General features: G+C 36.8%; 2 protein-coding genes and 1 pseudogene across 2 annotated transcripts; 2 read left to right on the top strand and 1 right to left on the bottom strand.

Annotated features, from left to right (window-relative positions):
* The first annotated feature begins 3191 nt into the window (after positions 1-3191).
* LOC121806480 lies at positions 3192-5844 on the top strand. The gene is made up of 2 exons (XM_042206536.1): positions 3192-4186; positions 5503-5844. The coding sequence occupies exons 1-2, from the start codon at positions 3329-3331 to the stop codon at positions 5635-5637; spliced, it is 993 nt and encodes a 330-aa protein (XP_042062470.1). The 5' UTR covers positions 3192-3328; the 3' UTR covers positions 5638-5844.
* Positions 5845-6112: 268 nt separating this feature from the next.
* On the bottom strand, positions 6113-7787 carry LOC121806487 (molybdopterin synthase sulfur carrier subunit-like). Its single transcript, XM_042206547.1, has 2 exons — positions 7642-7787; positions 6113-6520 (listed from the first exon to the last, which is right to left on the bottom strand). The coding sequence occupies exon 2, from the start codon at positions 6516-6518 to the stop codon at positions 6201-6203; it is 318 nt and encodes a 105-aa protein (XP_042062481.1). The 5' UTR covers positions 6519-6520; positions 7642-7787; the 3' UTR covers positions 6113-6200.
* A 1084-nt stretch (positions 7788-8871) lies between these two features.
* On the top strand, positions 8872-10485 carry LOC121806472 (annotated as a pseudogene).
* The last annotated feature ends 6222 nt before the right edge of the window (positions 10486-16707 follow it).

The raw sequence follows: 16707 nt of genomic DNA, 5'->3' as shown, positions 1-16707 counted from the left end.
AGGACCAAAATGATCAAAATTCCATATGTGCAGGACCAAAATGATCAAATATCCATATGTGCAGGACCAAAAAATCCAAAAGATAATGTTGACCGTTAGTTTTTAACGAAAATGTTGACGGGGGACCAAAATGATCAAATTTCCATATGTGCAGGACCAAAATGATCAAATGTCCATGTGTGCAGGACCAAAAAATCCAAAAGATAATGTTTAGGACCAAAATCGTAAAATGGCTATATATTCAGGACCAATTTTGGCCTTTACTCTTGTACATATAATATCAATCATATGCATGCTCAATGTCAATCAAATTTAGTTGACATATTCAAGGCATTTAGTTGACATTATTCTTGTTACGGGTTGATATCGTGAGAATGACAAATGCTACCATATACTACAAGGAATGATGAAAATATCATTTTCAAATTAATTAATACAAATTGAATTTCCACGTGGCACCACTAGATACGACTAGATCTTTTCAATCTAATGTACAAAAGAAATTGGTAGTAGTTAGCAATTACTTCCTCTGTCCTACTTAAGATGGCAATATTGTTGAGTGGCACGTAATTTTAGGATAAGTTGTTAGGTGATAAATAGGAAGAAAAAAATAACTGAATAAATAGTTACCAATCCATCATATTCCTATATAATTAAATCGTATATAAAGACTTCATAAAACATATTGGTAAGCCCAAGAATCCAATAAACAGCATAACATAATTAATAGTCTGACACCTTAATAAAAGCCCAATAAATCATCATCCCCTTTTGACTAGGCCTAAGCTAAATCCACCACCGAAAAAATCACGTCATTTTTTATATATAGGCATCTTTTTGGATTGTTTTTCCTTCATTTGGTAGAAACAACTAGAAAATTGGATACTTAACCCCAATTCCATTTACAAGGAACCTATAAATATTTCAAAAAACAATAAATAAATAAAAAAATATTATAGATCGTAGTTACATGTGAATTACACAGTTTGGTATATTGATTTCATGTGATTTTACATTCATGAAACACTGACGTTGGATCTAATCAAATACCTGAAAATCCACTCCACTTACCGTGGCCCACCTGGCCTATTATCATGTTAACTACTTCATCCTAGGCTTAAACTCAAAATCGATTAAGGTCCATTAATAGAATTAAAATTGTGTTGAAATTGGAATTCTATGAAACTGTATTTTAATGAATTATTTTTAATTTATTTTAAAAAAAATTAGTTTGATAAAATTAAATAATTGGTCTGAAAATTGAAATGATATTATAATTCCAAATATTTTGACATGTCAAAAATCAATCAAAATAGCTATGTATTTTTGGCTCAAAATGCTGAATAGTCTGAACAAAGGAGTGTATTTTTTTGTTCGTTTTGCTTATTTCTGATTGTTGTTGATTATTTTATCTGGTGAATTTGGGATGGGAAACAAAAGAACAAAAAAAACATGAATAGGAATGGAAAGTGAATTTATTTAGTAAAATAATGGTTAAAGTCGTTCAGATTATTGAGATTATTTATAATAATTTTATAACACTGTACCTGAGCCAAGCAAATCAAACAGTCGACATGACAAATTTGCCACGTATTTGGCTTTTAGCATACAAATGAAAAAAAAGAAATAATTGATGTGCTCAATTAAAAAAAATAAATCATGACTTCATTTGATTTTGACAGGTTGAATGGCCCATCGGCCATCTGCCTCTCTCTAAGTTAACCAATTTTAATTACAAATTTATCATATCATAGTTGCTACGAATTTTAATAGTACAAATTTAATAAAATAAGAAAAAAAGTAAAAAAAGTATAATTAGTAAAAAATGAAACACATTTCATTATAAATAAATAGATATAGTACTATAAAAAGTATTAATGCTACTGTTCAAATTTCTGAATACCTAAAAGCATCCACAACGGAGAGCACACCGCTGTCGGCCGCTGCGCTCTTGCCGCTGGCACGGCGCTGCTCTTAGCTAAGAGCACGTCCGTGTCAGCGAGCAGGGCGACGTGGCGCGTTTCTATTGGCGGTTGACATTTTCTTTTCTTTTTTTAAAAAAATAGAAAATAATACCAAAATTTTAAAAAATATATTCTTGGATTCCCAAAAATATACAGATTCTATTACCATTTTTTTTGAATTTTTTTGTATTTATTTAAAAAAAATTAATCCCAAAATCATCTATAAATGCACACATGCATCATCCATGTGGGCGAAATTCGGCCACGAGTAGTGTATTTTTTTAATTTTATGAATTTAATTATGTAAATTTTAGGATTTAAATTATGCAATTTTTAATTTTTAAGACTTTAATGAAGAAAATTTTAATTTTTAGGATTTTAATTATGTAATTTTTAATTTTTTTTATAATTTGTAATATTATTCCGGTTATTTTAATGCATTTTAATATTGTGTAAATGTTTTTATTTAAATTGAATAATAGAATGGTGTGACTCTTGAGCATGTCCTTGCGGAAGAGCACGAATGTGAATGTTATGCTCGTGACTAAGAGCAGGGAGTAAAAGTAGGTTCGGGTCCACATCCATGCTCGTTGGCAAGGGCACGGATGTGGATGCTCTAAAACCCACTCAATTATAGTCTATCGAGCACAGCATATTAAGGCCAGTTTATTTAAGTACACGATTGCCAACTTGAAGAAACACAATAATAAAAAAGGATAATAACGAAGCTTAGTCAAATTTTAGCATGTTATATAAACTTTAAAATTGGAATATTAAATTATGAAGTTTAATTATTATTAATTGTCTCATATACATAAATCGACATATTTTGTAATGTAAAAAATGACAATATTCCAATAAAATAAGAAGAAAAATGAGAAAAATAAACGAATATAAGAGAAAAAATACTTATTTTAATGAACCACTTCATATTGATGATCGTTAAAAGATGATATTTTGTGCATAAATGAGACAATTGAGTAAATTTGAAACTTTACCAATTTTAAAGTTAATTAGATAGATCAGAATACTGATCAAACTTTGTGATTTAAATGAGATTATTCCTATTTTAAATGAGATTATTCATAATAAAAATAATGAATTATTAAAATAGATTAAGAATAATGCTAGTTTTTTTTTTTGTGTAACTTAGAGAAAGGGGAAATGGTTGGTTTGAAGATATATGCAGTTATTAAAAAATTAAAAGTTGATGGTTGTAGCTCTGAATATCTAGTTTGGATTTATTCCAATCTTTCGCAACAAATAAAGAAGCTTCTCTTTTCCACTCTCCTTCCTTAGTGATAATAAATCATTCCCACTCTTTCTCAATCCCTCCTCCCAAATTTTGATTCCACTGAGCATCAATGGATACCGTTGAGGCCGCAAATGAAATCCATGGCTGGGAGCTTCTCCAAACCAACTCGGACACAGAGGCGGCGCCGTTGACCTCACCTGACTCGTTCGACGCAATTGATTCCAGCGCCTTAATTCAGGCCAATTATTTCGCATCGGACCCTCACGATCGTTGCGAGGTGCTTGTGGATGATGGTGATTCGGTTGGGTATGGTAGCCCTAGCTGGAATGATCCACGGTTGGGGGATTATTCGCTCCACCGCCCTAACAAGGAGCCATGCGAATATCGGCCAGATTCTAGCAGTGAGAGGTCCGGAGATCAGAAATTTGGCGAATTGGAGGGGGGCAACGGGTTAGGGTTTCGCGAAATTGAGGAAGACGCAAAATATGAGGCGATTGAGGTGAAAGGGGAGGCGTCGAAGGATTTGGGGGATCCCGGCATGGAATCGGTTGGAGTTGATGGCGATTCTGCTGAAATTAGCGATGTTTCCGAGATGAGCAGAGTTGATGGCGATTCTGCTAAAATTAGCGATGTTTCCGAGATGAGTGTGGAAGGAGACGTGGATATGCACGCTGATTCGCAGGTTTCGAGCGATGAAATGAATGAGAATGAGGGGATTGAAAGCGGAGGTGAAGTTATTGACGTCGCGGCCGGGATGAAAAACGGCGGTGGTGAGCTTGAGAAGAGCGGCGTAGTGTGGTGGAAGATGCCAATGGAGTTTCTGAAGTACTGTATGATGAGAATGAATCCTGTTTGGACTGTCCCAGTCGCTGCTGCTTTTTTGGGGTTTGTGATTTTAGGCCGCAGGTTGTATAAGATGAAGAGGAAGTCTAAGGGATTGAAGATCAATGTTGCTGTTGACGATAAGGTTAGTGTTCTTTTATGGACTGATATTATAGTCATCTTGCAGTTTATGAATCGTGTTAACTCGATTCTGGATCATGTCTTGCTTGTGTTGAAGCTTAATAGTTCAATGTTCAATATGAATTGTGAAGATAATTATGTGATATGAGTATATTTGCAAGTTGATAGGTGGAGTTAGTGAAATCTGTAGAAATGTTATTATGCTGGATTTTAGCTTTAGAAGCTCCTTGATTGCTAAGATGTTTGTTGTTCAAGATGGAGAGGTGTCTATATTGAGCCAGAATGCTAGTTGAGTACGTCTATTGTGCGTTGGTCTGATTCTGTGGTTTAGTTGCGCTATTATGTAGACTATACAGATTGAATAAAAGTTTGAGACATCGTGTGTTTGAATTGGTATCCCAAAGCTGGACATTTGATCCTGATAATTTGAAGCACATTCTGACATTTTGGCCAACATAACTTATAACAATTGTCTAAGAATTTTACGAGAGTGTGGCCACCTCTTTAGGTATCACTATAGGATTATTTTCTGCTTTAAGTGAAGCTACTTGAGAAATCAGCTCAGTTATTTTTGACCGAGGAAATAAACGTTAGTCTAAGTGGATCAATGTTTGGTTGGATTTTTTTGAATGTAAAAGTCCATATGATATAACCATAATGAGAGTCCCTAACTTGACATAAAAAAATCGCTTACTTATTGTCTAAGCAAAAGACTGTAAAGCCTGAGAAGGTTGAGAAACATGGTTGAGTTTGGAATCTATGGATACTTTAGGTGCAGACTGTTAAAATTTTTTTTAATCAGTTCTGAGCTTTCAGAGGAGATGTATGGGTTAAGTCTCGTGATGTGTATTAGCTTCGGACTAGAACTTAATTAGTACTATGTCTTTACTTTATAACCCAGGTATTGATCTGTCGTCTTTCAGTGTCAGCTACATCTATATAGTAAAATATATTGATTGAGTGAATTTGTTCCACGTATGGAGTTTCACTTATGGACAAGATGTATTTCTTTTTTTGGATAGAGTCCCACCTCCAAGAGATCTGAGGTGTTTAAGTGGATAGATGTGTTAGTTGGTCAAATGATGGATTCAAGCTCGTCCATTTGTTTCTTTGGAATTTTTATGCATGAGTTGTATTAAGATGAAGTACAAAATAAGCATTTAAATCAATTTTGACATCTCAACAAGCTTACACATACATTGAATGCCAACTTGAGTTTCTGGTAAATAGAAGGTGACCCGTTACATGTTTTTACCCGGTATAAAACAATGTGTCTCTCTCTATCTATATGCTATCACGTTTTTCAATTTTATTCTGCAGAAGGCATCTCAGGTGATGAGCCGCGCCGCTCGTCTGAATGAAGCTTTCTCAGTCGTGAAACTGGTCCCAGTGATCCGCCCTGCACTGCCTTCTGTTGGCTCCACCAGCAGCTGGTCCGTGATGAGCATAAGATGAGGAGCCTAGGAAATTTTTATACTTGAAAGAAGTCATCTTTGTTGAGCTTATGCTTGGATGCCAGTATATTTCTAGTTTATAACGTGTGCTAATATTAGTTTTTCTTTTACCTGTTTGCCATAAAAAGCTTCTATTCCATTGTCTATGTATCTAAGACTCGAATGGCTTGGTTATTAAATGTGTTTTCTCAACAATGCTTTACAAATATCTGTAAGTCGTGTTGTTCGTTCCTCGCTTTTTGACATGAGTGTGTTTGATACATGGGAAAAACTATGAAAAGTTGTTTTTTTAACTTCACTTTCACTTTTACATTGTAAGACATGATTTCTTTGGGGAGCTAAGCTTCACAACAATATCAACCTGCTAAAAAAGTACAGGTTTTGAGTAGTAAAGCAATCATCTAAGCAAGATAAATTCTTCAAAGATTGCACTCTACCAAGACTAAACAAGTTGAATGGCAAATAAAGACTCAAGATGGAACAAATTACTTCAAAATATAGGAGAAATATGTTGGTATTCACAAGAAGCACCAAAGTTTATTTGAAGACAGAACGAAAAAACGTCTAGCCTCCACTTATAGGAGGTATGATAGCCAATTCATCTCCATCTTTAACGACGACTGACCCAAGGGCGTACTCCTCGTTTAGAGCAAGTACCATACAGTTACGGATCTCTTCAAGCCCAGGAAACTTGGAGATAAGCTTATTCAAACAATCATGCGCTGTGGTACCTGGTGAAACTTCCAAAGACATGTCTGCCATTCCAGTTAGATCTCTTGCTCGTGCAAAGAACAACACCTTAACCTTAATAAACGCATCATCCTTTTCTCCTACTGCGTTATCCATCTTTTTGGATGGACTTTCAAAGCTGTTGGTAGACATTTCTGTCGAGAAAGATCAATTTCATTAGAAATGCACAGGTTCACTGAAACACATATTATACCCGACCTAATTGGGGTTGGTAGGTAGAAATAGAGAGGTCGAACAAGAAGCATCTGTCGGTGCAGAAAAACAGTTTCACCAGCAACTTCATTACTCCCTCTCCAAACAGGTTTGTAATAGTATATGATACAGCAGAAACTCACAGAAGCAGTAGCAAATAAGAAGAAATCTGTTGATTCTTACAAGAATAGCATGTTGCCCTAACAACCGAGCATTCTTAAATTGATCTAGTTTCTCTAAGTAGGCTATCACAGCCTTGTCTGAACTTCTAGAAGAGCAAATAAACAAGTAGGCCATCAATTATTGAAATTGGAACGTATGACCTTCATAAATGAAGTTGCTGCTAACCTCACTCACTCCATTTAGCAGCATAACAAACGGAGGGCAGTACGTAAAGACTGCACTCCTCAGATTTTCAGAAAATCTACCCTTTGATGAAGACACTCCACCAAATTATAGTAACCCCCCTTTCATAATCGTATGTTCTTGACTATGCTGATTGTTCTTCTTCATATTCTCGAATTCAGGCTGATCTATTACTAAAAATTAAATACTTGAGCACTGGAAAATCTGGAAATTCTCAAGTGATAACTACCCAATTTTGGAATTGAGCCCAAACGCAAGTTCCAAGCTTTGAAGATGATATTATTGAACAAATACACAAGTTTAGCTCAGTAAGAAAGAAAGTTATTGTGATTTTATAGTCATTACAAAAGACAGATCCTTAAACTGAAAAGCACTTATTTATTAACCAAGCATCATTTTGAATGATAGCCATCAATCACCCTATAAAGTTATAATAAAGGGGAAAAAAAAATTTAGCATCACCATTGAAAATTGCAATAATGAAAAACCCAGATTCAAGATTTGAATTTGATACTTTCAATTCCTGCAATAATAAATCAGACCAAAAACATCTACTTACGATACTTTCTAAACAAGACGACTTTTTCAGCTACAAAATCAGAATACCCATTTGAGAATTTGCAGAATCAACTGATGAAAAAATCAAAAGGAGAAAAAAGCCGTGCAAAAGGAGCAATAAACAAGATAAGAATCGTACCTTTACGAATTCACCTCCGATAATCCCCCATTTTCAACCCTCAGTTATCAACAAGAGAATAAATGATGAGGAAATTTATGGCTGAGCTGTCAGTGTTATTAGCAGCAAATGTAGGCTTGTGTGTAATTATCACAAGTCTTGGTAGTTAAATGCAAAACTCAGATAATTTGGGAAGTGATATTCAATTTGTCATTTGTTTAGATCTTTCCAGTGGAAAAGTAGTTCAGAATTTGATTCTACGTGGTACTCCTAATAGAGTTATTTTGCCATTTTGTAAATAGAGTCATTTTTCTTTTTAGTAAAAGTCAATATATTTTTTCACACCTACTTTACTCTCTTTTACTTTTTTCTCTCTTCATCTCTCTGCCTTTTTTATTAACAAATTCATTTATTCATGAATTTGTTAATCGATTATACACATGAATCTTCAATTAAACCAGTACAGAGCATTCAGACATAAGTAGAACCTTCAATTACATATGCATATCTTCAATAAATCTCAGGTACTTAAATATATTGAGAAAGAGCAAATTCTGAATATTTTTTGGGCTTTTAATAAGCTTGAACTCGAAAATCATCCATATAAATTTTAAACAAGCTGAAATCAAGTTCAAACTTGAAGACTATACTGAATACCACACAAATTGAGCTCAAACCAAGCTCAATCTTGGTGATTGGTAGCAACCCGAGCTTGAACATTAAGACATAAGCTGGAGCCGGCCAGTGTTCGATTCGACACAACGGGTTTACATGTGTTTTTAGCACTAATGGCAGAGATCTACTATACTCCATTCAATTTAATCCAATAAACCCCACTCTATTTATAGCAACTCCAAACCATCAATTTCATTTCACATATCCAAATCCGTCACCATGCATTGCTCGCTAGTACTCACCGCTTCCCTCCTCCGCGGCCGCCTGCCACCCCGACGACGAATCCGGGCTTCTCGGGTTCAAGTCGGGCATCACGGCCGACCCGTCCGGCATGCTAGCTGTTGGAAGTGCATGCAAAGTTGATGGAGCAGTGGGATGCAATGTGATGCTCGTGGATGAACAAGACAAAAGCAAGAGCACATGCCATGCACAAGAGAAATCTGGTATCAAGTTGGTTCCAGCTCATTCCACACGAGCTGATCCCTCAAGAGCTAAGCTCGTGGTTGTACCAGATAAAGCATCCAAGATTGAGCACCACTCATGTACTTAGAGAGATGTGTTGATCAAGGGAACAAAGAAGAAAGAGATTTAGTACAGTTTGTTATGATTAAGAATTGTATTTGAGTTAATCTTGTACTATTTAGATTAGTACGAGGATCTAGATTGTTCCAATGTTTTGTATATGTATTAGCTCTTTGACCAAGACAAGGACTCAATGAAACAGTGAGTTCGAGCTCTGACTACTTTGTTCAAATATGCCAAGCTCTTTCTTCTTCATGCTTTCCCCTGCATGTTTTCACTAGCCTCGTGGAAAAATGGCACCGACTGCTGCCAATTGTTCGGCATCACCTGCCTAACGGGCCGCCGCGTCACGGCCCTATCTCTCCTGGGCCGGCCCGGAAACCTCACCACCTCTCTATCCGGTAAAATCTCCCCCTCTCTCTCTAAACTCAAATTCCTGGACAGCATCTATCTCCAAGATCTCAAGAACCTCACTGGCCCGTTTCCCGATTTCATATTCACCCTCCCCAATTTCATCATCATCTACATCGAAAACAACAAATTATCCGGCCCGATCCCGGCCCGAGCTGGCAATTTGACCCAACTCATCGCATTCAGCGTCGAAGGAAACCTTTTCTCCGGCCCGATTCCGAGCTCCCTCGGCAATCTAGGCCAGCTATCTCAGCTCAAACTCCGCGGAACCAGCTATCCGGCCCCATCCCGGATATATTCCCGGGCCTCACCAGTCTCATAAGCCTAAGCTTCTCCCACAACAAATTAACCGGGAAAATTCGCAACAGCCTTGCAATTTTAGCGCCAAAATTAAGATTTCTTGAGCTGGGCCACAATTCGCTATCCGGAGCAATCCCGGGCTATCTCGGAAAGTTTCAGGCTCTTGATACGCAGGATCTTTCCTGGAACAATTTTACCGGGACTGTTCCCAAATCTTTTGCAAATCTCACCAAAATTTTCAATCTTGATCTGTCTTACAACAGATTAACCGATCCATTTCCAGTTATGAATGTTAAAGGGATCGAATCATTAGATTCATCCCACAATTTATTCAATTTGGGCTCGATTCCAAAGTGGGTGATTTCGTCTCCGATTATCTACTCTATGAAGCTGGCGAAATGCGGGCTCAAGATAAAGCTAGATGATTTCCGGCCCGTGCAGACTTACTTCTACGACTACATCGATTTATCCGAGAATGAGATAACCGGAAGCCCGGTTCAGCTGCTGAACCGGACCGATTATTTGGTGGGGTTCTATGCTTCGGGTAATAAGTTGAAGTTCGATTTGGGGAGTTTAAGGTTTTCGAAGACGCTGAAGTAGCTGGATTTGTCGAGAAATATGATTTATGGGAAAGTGCCTAAGGCCGTCTCGGGTCTGTCCACATTGAATGTTAGTCGTAACCAATTGTGTGGGGCGTTGCCGCCAAACAAGTTCCCCGCAGCTTCGTTTGCCGGGAATATATGCCTCTGTGGCTCTCCATTGGCACCGTGCAAAGCTTAAGAAATGTGTAGTTGGGTGAGTCTTTATCGATTATATCTGCGTATAATAAGAGGGCATGAGTTTATTGTTCATGTAATTTTAATCCCTTTTGATTTTGTTCTATCTTTGTTATGGAAGCAATTAACAAATGTTTCCTATGAGTATAATACATGAGACAATTATTTATTTAGATTGTTACAATACCACGATCATAATTAATATATTATGCAAGGCAATCATTTGTTAGATCATTTAAATATGTAACGAAGTCCTAATTTTGGATTGGATTGTAGCAATATAGTCACAAAGAAGCTGCATCATCATCGAATTATCCATTACAAGATTGACCATAATTACTCATGATATTTTTATTCGGAAAATGAAGTAGAATGCTTTCAACAAAGGATCAAAATAGTGCAAATAAAATGGGAACCATCCATTTTGCCATGATTGATCAAAATAGTGCAAATAAAATGGGAACCATCCATTTTGCCATGATTGTTGTCTCACACTACTATTCCACTGTAATTAAATATTAGTAGTACATTCATACATCACGCCTTGAGCATCCACAACGGTGGACGGCGGCCCCGCGTCCGTCCGTGCCAGCGGCGAGGACGCATACCGCCGGCGCTGCGCTCGCGCCGCTGGCACGGCGCTGCTAGATGCATCGAGCAGCGCCGTGCCAGCGAGCAGGCGACGTGGCGGCTTACGATTGGGCAACGGCATAGCCGTTGCCTTTGAATTATTTTTTTTTAATCCCAAAAATATCGCCGTTTTTTCCCCGTTTTTTCTGAATTTTTTTGAATTTTTTTTATTTCCCTCCCCCCAAAATCATCTATAAATACACACATTCATCATCCATTTATCACATCAAATCATCTCTCATTCATCTCTCATTCATAATTCTCATACAAACTATCAAGACATTCATCCCTCACTCAAAACCTCAAATGGATTTCACCCATATTATGGCGGAAGCGGAGCGCGAAGAACAAGAATATTACGAACAATATCGTGCCGCTTACGAAGCATACTTCGCGGCGAATACCCCCGCTCCTCCTCCTCAACGAACCAGATCAAATCGCCGATACATCCATCGTGACCGGGAGGGAGCCCACGAAAGGCTCGTTGCCGACTACTTTGCCGACCAGCCGCGGTTTCCGGCAGATTACTTCAGGCACCGTTTTCGCATGTCAAAGCGCTTGTTCATGCGAATTGTCAACACATTGTCCGCACGTGTTGAATTCTTCCAAACAGGTCCACATGCAGCCGACCGGCAAGGTATCACGCCGTTGCAGAAGTGTACGTGTGACATCCGACAACTTGCTACTGGGCAAACGGCCGACGAAGGGCCGAGGGCGGCTAGCTTCTACGACGAGGACGAAGCCGGAAGCTCAACAGCGAGGTCTCCCCCACGCCGAGGCGAGCATACGACGGTTGGCCAGAGAATCGAGACAAGGCACACAATGCGCGATACCCGAATCCACAATCAACTACAAGAAGACCTAATCAAACACATGTGGGCGAAATTCGGCAACGCTTAGTGGTTTTTTTAATTTTTAGTATTTTAATTATATAATTTTTAATTTTTAGGATTTTAATTATGTAGTTTTTATTTTATTTGTCAGTTGTAATATTATTTAGGTTTTTTTAATGAATTTTAGTATTATTGAAATGTTTTTGTTTAATTGAATTTTAAATTAATTGTGCTCGTCCTTGCGGAAGAGCACAACTGTGGGTGTTGTGCTCTTGCCAGAGAGCAGACAGAAAAAGTGGGGCCGGGCCCACAACCGTGCCGCTGGCAAGAGCACGGTTGTGGATGCTCTAAGAGATACTTTGCCGGTCGGCTGCATCTGGACCTATTTGGAAGAATTCAACACGTGCGGACAATTTGTTGACAATTCGCATGAACAAGCGCTTTGACATGTGAAAACGGCGCCTGAAGTAATCTGCCGGAAACCGCGGCTGGTCGGCAAAGTAGTCGGCAACGAGCCTTTCGTGGGCTCCCTCCCGGTCACGATGGATGTAGCGGCGATTTGATCTGGTTCGTTGAGGAGGAGGAGCGGGGGCATTCGCCGCGACGTATGCTTCGTAAGCGGCACGATGTTGTTAGTGGTATTCTTGTTCTTCGCGCTCCGCTTCCGCCATAATATGTGTGAAATCCATTTGAGGTTTTGAGTGAGGGATGAATGTGTTGATAGTTTGTATGAGAATTATGAATGAGAGATGAATGAGAGATGCTTTGATGTGATAAATGGATGATGAATGTGTGTATTTATAGATGATTTTGGGGGGAAAAAAATAAAAAAAAATTCAGAAAAAACGGGAAAAAACGGCCATATTATTGGGATTTGGAAAAAATATATATTTTTTATTTTTTTATCATTTTATATAATTAAAAATCGAATTTTAAAATTAAAAAAAATAATAATTCAAAGGCAACGGCTATGCCGTTGCCCAATCGTAAGCCGCCACGTCGCCTGCTCGCTGGCACGGCGCGAGCGCAGCGGCGGCGGTATGCGTCCTCGCCGCTGGCACGGACGGACGCGTGGCCGTCGTCCACCATTGTGGATGCTCTTAGAGCATCCACAATAGGAATAGCCCAGCCATAGCCTAGCCACAAATTCCTCCTGCCACATCATCAACACTAAAAATCCTCCTGCCACATCATAAATAGCCCAGCAATAGGCTAGCCACATCATAAATAGCACAGCCACATCAATAGCCACATCACTAATAACAATTATATAAAAATGAAATAATTAACATACAGAATTTAATTTGCGAGACATATACGGGAAACATTAATAATACTATTAAATTTTTTAAAAGTACAATAATTTAAAAAAAGTACAATAATTAACAAAAAAGTACAATAATTCACTCCTCTGCTCCGTCGTCGTCTCAGTCGTCGTCTCCTCCGTCGTTGTCGGCACCATTGTTGAGATCCATTTACCGTTGTTGATCTTGTACAGAAATTTAGATAGAGAGAGTACTCGTTAAAACAAGTTGTGCGAATGAAAATGACGTGCAAGACGCGTATATAGTGTTTCGAAAAAAAAAAATTCGCGCTAGGCGGTGCGCTAGGCGATCCGGACGCTGCAATAGCGCCGAGCGGATTGGCCAGTGCACCGCCTAGCGCCACGGAACCGCCGAGCGCTAGGCGGTTTTTAAATCCGGAAACCGCTAGGCGGTTGCAATAGATCGCCTAGCGTGGCGCTCGGCTAAGCGGTGCGCTAGGCGCTATTGTGGATGCTCTTAGAGTGTGCACCAATTAATTTATTAGGAATTCATAAACAGTGTTCAATTTTCGTTTTTTTGGTAATTTATTTTTGCAACTCTCATTTTTTTGGACTAAAAAACAAATACTCCATCTGTTCGCGAATAGGAGTTCCGTATTTTCATTTTAGTCCGTCCGTGAATAGGAGTTCCGGTTCACCTTTACCATAAATGGTAATAGAGTCACACCTTCCACTAACTCATTTCACTCACATTTCATTTAAAACTAATTTATACAAGTGGGACCCCCTATTCCACTAACTTTTTTCCACCCACTTTTTTTAACATTTCTTAAAACTCGTGCCACCCATAAATGAGACTCCTAATGGCGGACGGAGAGAGTAATGAACACTTCATCCGTTTATGAAAAATAATCTTAGCTATTAATGTAAACATTGATGAAATAAGTGAGATAGTAAAAAAATTCGGAGTATCTATAAATATATAAAAGGAGAGTTTTTGAAAAATTAACAAGAATGCCATTGTAATTATATTTAAATATATATAATAACTTTTGATTATTAAGTATTAAGTTAAGATAATATTAGTACTAAGAATGTAAAAGATCAAAAGGCTCCAATTGATGCATTAAACGTATGCATTATTATTTTAGGTTAGAGCTAAAAGGCTCCAATTGAACATAAATGTAAAACTCATTATTATTTCACGTATTAGAGCTAAAAGGCTCCAATTGAATATGAATATAGAAGGCCAAAAGTTACATGAATATAGAAAGCCAAAAGGCTGCAATTGAAAATAAAAACGTATGCATTGTTGTTTGAGGAATTAGAGTTATAACTTTTCATTTGCACCCATGACCCATCAAAACTGATTTGGCTCTATATAAATAAATGGATGCACCATTGAAATGGAGAACACCCAAGAACAAGCACAGAAGTACATAAACAAAAAAGATTAATGGCGAAAATCTTAAGTGAGCAGCGGCAGCCGGAAACAACCATGTTCACCCATCCCTCGACCGTCGGCGTTATTCCGAAGATAATTGAGATCGATTTGTTTTCTTTCATTTGTGTGTGCATGTGCATAGTCCATTTGTAAAGGCTTCTCTATTTTTGAATTAGTTTATATGATATACATCGATCGAGTGTATGTACTTTTAGCATGTTTCAAAGAAAAATGGAGAGATAGGCAGATTATTAGAACTCGTGATTGATAGTATTTGATTTAATTTATTAATGTTTAGTTAATTTAAATTACTTAACATTCATCTATATTGTAATTCAGTTTGGCTGATTATAAATGTGATTAATTTTCTTTTATTATCTCTGTGCGAAATGTAGTCTATTTGGAAACTTAATTGTATACTTATATTATCTTAATTTTTGGTGTACTTATGCTTTCCATTTATATAAATCTTAATATACTATATCAAAATTATTTTTGATGTATGTAAAATTTCTTTTTCGTTACAATATTTTTATTGAAATATTTTATAAGGATTTCTCCTTGTGTCAGCAAAGATCTTTAGTATATTCAATGATTATGATTACATGATTTTTATATGTATTTTATTTTAATATATCAAATTTATATTTCTTTGTGTTGCTAATGTAATTTTTAATTCGCATATTATTAGTTTAATAAATTTATTATTTTATATTTTGTAATTTATTATTAATTTATATCAATATCTATACATATATAATCGAGTTTTGAAAAAATTAACTGTCATTATAAATTTTGAATAAAATTAGGTAAATAAAAAGATTTTGTTTATTTGTATAATAATTGAGGAAATAAAAGGTTTTTATTTATTTTTAGAGTCTTTAATCGTTTTTTACTGAAATGTTAGTGAATCAAATCAAAATGCACATGCAATAACCGCCTCCCTCATTAAGGTATTTACTTGATAGCTATTTTGGTGTCTTATTGTCAAGTCCCAATTTTTTTAATTAAAAATTACATTTTTAAATACTTTCTCCATCCTATATAAATAGGTCATTTTGGATCGGCACGGGTTTTGTCGATTTGTAATTTACAAATACTCAAATAAGATGAATTCCGCAATTCTGTGTGCATTGTTTATAATTTGTATAAATTTTGTATGAACACTTTGTTCTTAGAAATTGTGTTTATTTGATGTTGATGTCGCGATTTTTCATTTTATATGTGAAATATTTATATAATTAGCATCTTTTGTATAGTTGTCAGGAGCCCTTACAGTAAATAATGTACGAAACATGACATTTAATGTACATGCGTACTACTAAATGATGTATATGTTTAAGGATTTAATGTTTGGCTGAATTTGAATCCATACCCTTTGGGTTTAACAATCCATGGAACTAGGTTGTAGTACCCACTCACAAACGAAATCATCACCAATGGCAGAGAGTTTAATCGTTCCCCTAGGGGTTTAGAAATCCATGAGGCTAGGGTAGTAGTACCTCCACATGCATTGAATTTCGTTTTGTATGTTTTAGATTTCATAGAGTATAATGTACGAAAATTGGCCTTTAATGTACATGTGTCATGCTAAATGATGTACATGTGTAAGGATTTAATGTTTGGCTGGAGTTGAATCCATACTCTTTGGGTTTAGCAATCCATGAGGCTAGGTTGTAGTACTCACTCATAAAATGAAACTATCACTAAGGGTAGGGAGTTTGAATCAATTCCCTAGGGTTTAGAAATCCTTGGGGCTAGGGTATAGTACCGCAACATGCATTGAATTTCATTTTTTTATGTGTTTTGGATTTCATATGGTAAATATTGTACGAAAATTGGCTTTGATGTACATGTTTAATAGTAAATGATGTACATGTGTAAGGATTTAATGTTTGGCGGGAGTTGAATCCATTCTATGGGATGGATGGAGCATATAAAGATTGACAATAAAGTTATAAAAGAGAAAAGACTTTAAAAGAGAGGAAGTTAAATGTTTTGGAATATGAATATATGATCCTCAATATTTATTTTGTCTTATAAATATATTAGGTTGTGCTTTTATTTTAACACGACAGTTGAGTCAATAGACAACCTTTTTGAATGTAGAAATAGGAGAGCATGCGGTGATCAAAGATGGAGAACTTGAGATTGGGAGAATGGATATGTGACCGGAGAAGATGGTGCCTTTGGAGACTAGCAACCACGTCGAAAATATATATGCAGTTGTTT

Source organism: Salvia splendens, chromosome 1 (genome assembly GCF_004379255.2).
Source record: "Salvia splendens isolate huo1 chromosome 1, SspV2, whole genome shotgun sequence".
In the NCBI taxonomy this organism is placed as follows: domain Eukaryota; kingdom Viridiplantae; phylum Streptophyta; class Magnoliopsida; order Lamiales; family Lamiaceae; genus Salvia; species Salvia splendens.
The sequence above is the reverse complement of the archived record's forward strand: the minus strand, read 5'-3'. Positions and strand labels throughout refer to the sequence as shown.

Bases quoted from the DNA above. Each gene is read 5' to 3' on its own strand.
- LOC121806480 (XM_042206536.1), top strand. From the start codon at position 3,329: ATGGATACCGTTGAGGCCGCAAATGAAATCCATGGCTGGGAGCTTCTC. The intron at 4,187-5,502 runs GTTAGTGTTCTT...TTTATTCTGCAG, and splicing joins ATGTTGCTGTTGACGATAAG to AAGGCATCTCAGGTGATGAG.
- LOC121806487 (XM_042206547.1), bottom strand. From the start codon at position 6,518: ATGTCTACCAACAGCTTTGAAAGTCCATCCAAAAAGATGGATAACGCA.